General features: G+C 33.3%; 1 protein-coding gene across 1 annotated transcript in view; it reads left to right on the top strand.

Annotated features, from left to right (window-relative positions):
* Nucleotides 1-5,859, top strand: part of LOC106877679 (uncharacterized) — a 14,944-nt gene extending 9,085 nt beyond the window's left edge. The window contains exons 4-7 of the mRNA XM_014926627.3: nucleotides 391-581; nucleotides 2,228-2,328; nucleotides 3,582-3,699; nucleotides 5,006-5,859. Coding sequence (XP_014782113.1) covers nucleotides 391-581; nucleotides 2,228-2,328; nucleotides 3,582-3,699; nucleotides 5,006-5,506 — 911 coding nt within the window. The 3' untranslated portion in view covers nucleotides 5,507-5,859. The remainder of the gene's footprint in view (nucleotides 1-390; nucleotides 582-2,227; nucleotides 2,329-3,581; nucleotides 3,700-5,005) is intronic.
* Nucleotides 5,860-6,118: the final 259 nt, after the last annotated feature.

The raw sequence follows: 6,118 nt of genomic DNA on the forward strand, positions 1-6,118 counted from the left end.
GGGCTTCCCTCAGTTTCCATCAAGGGTTTGGTTAACATCAGGCTCTAATAGAAGACACTTGCCCAATATGCCACACAGTGGGACTGAACCCAGAACCATGCAGTTAGGAAGCAAACCTTAGCTATTTCAAGTTACACGGTTAAAAACGATTTATTTCATGTCTCTTGAAGCTTCTATATTCTTTTCATGCAATTACATTAAATATTTTTAAAGTTGATATTTAAATAGGAAGCAAAGACTAAAAAACCTGTACAGGTGCAGCTGTTCCCATCCCCACTAACAACCCTTTTGTCCTTACTACTCATATAAGAATTTCCAGCATCACTTAGGATAAGGTACCTTTTACTTTAGAAAGTAATGAGTTAATTGATAATTTAATTTCAATTTCAGGACGCGACAGTGTTCTTGCAATGGCACACAAGAAGAAAGGTCCAACAATACCACTAGAAAAAAAGGTAGCTGACATCACTGAAAGACTCCAGAAATCTGTAACGAATGTCGAAACATCAGACGTGTCGAATATTGAAAAGTATTTCTCAGAAAACGATCAATATAACAGTCAAATTTTACCTGAAACCTTGGTGAGCATGTAGGTCAAAAAATTAGAAAGATTCATCCATTTTTTTAATATTTATACTAAAAAATAAAACAGGAAACAGGCACTCATGGAATATAAACAAACATGTCAGATGATACAAGGTGTGGTAATCTACTTTTTAGGGTTTGGGTTAGTTTTAGGATTTGGGTTAGTGTTAGGTTTAGGGTTAAGGTTAGGGTTAGGTTTAGGGTTAGTGTTAGGGTTAGTGTTAAGGTTAGGGTTAGTGTTAGGGTTAGGGTATCATTAATAATACCTGATTGGTAAAAGTAGATTACCGCCCCTTGTATCACCCAATATGTTTGTTTACATTCCACGAGTGCTCATCTCCAGTTTCCTTTTTTTTTTACAGTATAAATATTTAAAAACGGATGAATCTTTCTCAGTTTTTGCATACATCATTTATTTTGTATATATTTTCCATTCTCATAACTTTTTCTTTTCATTGCATTTGAATTAATTTAATTTAAGAGGTGCATTTCTGAAGTAGTGTTGAAATTCTTACACATTCAACTAACATGTACAAATGTGCAACTCTGTAATTCATATTAGTATATGAAACATGTGTAATGGTGAAGAAATAATACCAACAATTTTTCTCCAGCTTCCTGTTTTGATACATAATAACTCTGGAAGCAATATTTCATGAATTTTCAACACTAGTATGTACCTCACGTAAATGCAACAACTACATACTGATTGTGATGCTAGAATAAGCAGATGTGCATCAAGAGGACACAGCTTGAATTTTACCCTACCTATACAATATATATATATATGTATGTATGTATATATATATATATATATATATATATATATATATATATATATATATATATATATATATATATATATATATATATATATATATATATATATATATATATATATATATAGGCGTAGGAGTGGCTGTGTGGTAAGTAGCTTGCTTACCAACCACATGGTCCCAGGTTCAGTCCAACTGCGTGGCATCTTGGGCAAGTGTCTTCTACTATAGCCTTGAGCCGACCAAAGCCTTGTGAGTGGATTTGGTAGACGGAAACTGAAAGAAGCCCGTCGTATATATGTATATATATATATATATATATATGTATGTATGTGTGTTTGTGTGTCTGTGTTTGTCCCCCCAACATCACTTCACAACTGATGCTGGTGTGTTTATGTCCCCGTAACTTAGCGGTTCGGCAAAAGAGACCGATAGAATAAGTACTAGGCTTCTAAAGAATAAGTCCTGGGGTCGATTTGCTCGACTAAAGGCGGTGCTCCAGCATGGTCACAGTCAAAAGACTGAAACAAGTAAAAGAGTAAAAGAGTATATATATGATGGGCTTCTTTCAGTTTTCATCTACCAAATCCAGTCACAAGGCTTTGGTCAACCTGAGGCTATAGTAGAAGACAGTAAAGTTTATGTGTAATAAATTGGTTATACATCCATAACATACAAAATATTTTAACAATTACTTTTATACAATTTCTGATAATATTTAGTTATAGGAATATAACAAAATTTTTTTGAACAAAGAATAGCTGTGGGGGTCCATCCAAGTAAAATGGGAATCAAAGTGGGCTATGGGCAAAAAAATGGTTGAGAACCCCTGCTTTAAATGATGAATCTAAATAACTTTATTACAGGTTTTATCTTATATCAACAAACTTGATCTACCAATATATGGAGCACTTTTAAAGAATCTTGCTTCGTACTTCCGTGAAGAAAAAGACATTACATTTGTGAGGTATGTATATTTTTCATTTAATCTCACAGGCATTTGTAAAATTCCATAAATATTCATTCATTGGTTTAAAATTTTGGTACAAGGTCAGCAGTTTCAGGGGAAGGGATAAATCAATTACATTGACCCCAGTGTTCAACTGGTACTTATTTTATTGACCGTGAAAGGATGAAGGGTAAAGTCAATCTTGGCAGCATTCAAACTCAAAACGTATAGATGGCAGAAATGATGCTAAGCATTTTGCCCCACGTGCTAACGTTTCTTATTTCTTTATTGCCCACAAGGGGCTAAACATAGAGGGGACAAACAAGGACAGACAAAGAGATTAAGTCGATTACATCGACCCTAGTGCGTAACTGGTACTTTATTTATTGACCCCGAAAGGATAAAAGGCAAAGTCGACCTTGGCAGAATTTGAACTCAGAACATAGCGGCTGACGAAATACCACTGAGCATTTCACCCGGCATGGTAACGATTCTGCCAGCTCGCTACCCAGTGTGCTAATGATTCTGCCAGCTTGCTGTTTCCAAATATTCATACATTAAAATTTGAAATTAAGGAGAAGAATCAAATATGGCTAGCAGGATTGGAAGCAATCAGGGCCAGCTGAAGGTACTGGAAACTTGGGCAGTCGTGTGGGGCACCATGTGCTAAGGGGTGCCAAGGAAGTCGTGAAAATAAGGACAGAGGTTGATTTGTCTGATTAAACCCTTCAAGGTTGTGCACCAGCATTGCTGCTGTCCAATGACTGAAACAAGTAAATAGATAAATGATATTTGAAAGAAGTTTTTGTTAAATTAAAATTTATTAATTCTATAAAAATAAACTTTAAAAAAAAAAGATCAGAAAGACACAAATATTTCAAAAAGAAATGTTTGAAATGTGTAAATGCTTTTGCTGTATACAGCTTTTCAAACACACATGTTATGATGTAATCAACACAGGAGAAGTTTTTTAGAAGCAGAATTGACTATTTCCTGTTTAGTTTCATATTTAGAATTCTTATAAAGTATTTTTCTTTTGCCTTTCATAGTTGATCATTTTCTTCCTGTATTTTAAATAAAGGGAATCTTTTGAATTTTCCATCTGCACAAATGTTGAGATGATCACTACATAGAACATTTCTAAGAGAAGGATCTTTAATTTGTTGCTTACATACAAAGAACCAGGGGTGGTGTCAGGTGGGTTGATTCCAAAAGAGTTAAGTAACTTGCACTACTTTCTTGTAATGAATTTCAATTTGTATAAAACCCAGATGGAAGCCCTTACTCAATGTATTAGATATAATACTAAAGAAAGGAGACATTTCAAAAGTGACAACAGCACTAACTTCAGCCAAAAGTTATACTAAGAGTAACTACAAATTTGTAAAGGTAAGTTAGACAATTTACAAATCTAGAAAAATTTAACAAAATTTTTTTTACAGCAGACATGTATTGAGGGGTTGGTCTTGTCTTAAGAGGACTTGGTGATTCACTAGTGCTGATGCCACACACAAAAAAAACCCCACCAAGATGTATACCAAACACTGCAAAGTGTTTGGTATACATCTTTAACAGTCAGAAGCATAGCTAGGTTTTAAAGTTAAGGAGAGCAAGCACATAAAAACAAAAATAGGCACCATGACACACACCAAATAATTTTTAATTCGTTTCTCTTCTATTACACAAAATATTTCATTACCGTATATATTCAGGGATAGGTTGTACCAATGGATAGGTCACACCCTTAGTTTGGGGTCGTCAAAGTAGGTATTTACGGTTGACTTGCAGATAGGTCACGCAATAATCTGGTGAGTTACAATGGCCTTTTATAACATAAATATAACTAATATTTGTTAAATATTATCAAATGTTCACCTTTATTTCAAAACTTTGCTTACAAATTTTAAAACATTTTTGCAGAAGTGACTTGATGAAAGTAGTTTAATTGATAAATCAACTTGACTATTGATATGCTGCCATCTATTACAGATCTTTGTGATGTTGAGTGGATAGATTGCACCACTGATTTTTATTGAAACTTCTGATAAAAGAAGTGTGACCTATCCACGAGTGCATATGGTAGTTATGATAATCATAATTGTATTCTACAGGGTGTCCACAAAGTCTGAGTACATGGAGTAAATAGAATCATATCATAAACAATTAAATATAAGAAATAATAATTTCTTAAAGTATGTGTTAATCCCCATGTACCCAGACTTTGTGGACACCCTGTACATTCATTAATTTCATGTTTCAGTAACAATGTTATAATATATAAAACAATTACTAATATAGGTATATCAAGAGGTTATGATGTCAAGGTTTGTTTTTGGTTCTTCATGTGTTAGCTGCCACCAACACATCTCATAAAATTGAGCAGACAGTTCAAAAACACAAGTGGTTGGTCAAATAAAGTAATGATTCCAGAAAATTCTTCCAAGGTCATGCAATTAACAACAGTAGAAAAAGTGATTCAACTTTTATCACGCTAGTAAACTGAAGAGTTAAAAAAAAATTGTTAAAAGGGTGCCAGTTTTGGAAAATGAGCTCAGTGGGAGTGGTTGCTCCCTCGTACCCCCATTGATAACAGTTAGTTTCTGAAGACAAATACCACAGTTTAGAAGGCTTTCAACATATATGCGTTTTAAGTATGCATAAAGATTGCTAATTGTCTGTTTACTTTATGTTTCAGAAATCTAGTGCCAGGTTCAAGCCTTCTCTTATCAGTGAAATTCAGAAGAGGAATGTTTATCAAAAGAATGACACCAAAATATTAGCAAATAAGTTGAAAGAATCAGGACTTCATAACGGAACCACTGTTGCTAATAAAATTGAGAATAAACCTCAGCAAAATGGCAAAGTGGAATGTAATGGTCATAAAAATATTCAAAAGGTGAATGAACAGCCAGAAGAAAAATCATTGCTCTCCCATTTTATTACTGAATCTCCAGATGATAAAAGCATCAATGCAAATACAAATATTAAAAATAATAATAACAATAATAACAATAATAACAACAATAACAACAACAACAATAATATTGTAACAGGAGATAAAAATGAACTACCAAATATACGTTTTGGTTTAAGGCAACTGGCTCTTACGATGACCCAAAGTATTCCTGGAAACAGATGTAAAAAATCATTTGTAACCCCCCAAGTGACAAATATACCAAATGTCCCAGAGAGTTGATGAAATGTTTCAGTTGCATTTTTTTCTTTAATTTTAGTTAAAAATTTATCATTGATTTGAAGAGTAATGGAAGATGAACGGAATTTTGTGGCTGAGGTACTACTCTCATCATTCATCTTCTGTTTGTAATCTTGCTTTAAAAAAAAAACTTGAATCCTGTAGTATTTAAACCAGCCATATCCAACACAAATATTCTACCTGCTTTATGTTCAAACAGGCCAGATCTGATATCTCATACCTACCCTACAATGTTAATCAAAAGATAAACAGTCGTTGAAATGTCAAAGCTACAAAATAAAGCATGATCAATTCCAAACAATGTGAATAAATAAACGCTATATTTGACAAAGTAATCTGAATTCTAAAGGGTTAAGATTTTTAAAATCTTCAAACAGATGATGGAATTATGTGTTATATTTTTAGAGTCTACTTGTTACTATGATAGTGTGAATTTTTCAACATTCCTCTCTCCACCCTCAGAGAAAGATTTCACAACAAATTCCAATATAATAGCAATCTACATCATCTGAAGTGTATTTGTAGAAAATTTCATTAAGAAATATCCATTTTTTTCTGGAGGTTATGCGGAAAATTGGTCAGAGAAGCACATTT

Source organism: Octopus bimaculoides, chromosome 14 (genome assembly GCF_046866305.1).
Source record: "Octopus bimaculoides isolate indiv1 chromosome 14, ASM4686630v1, whole genome shotgun sequence".
In the NCBI taxonomy this organism is placed as follows: Eukaryota; Metazoa; Mollusca; class Cephalopoda; order Octopoda; family Octopodidae; genus Octopus; species Octopus bimaculoides.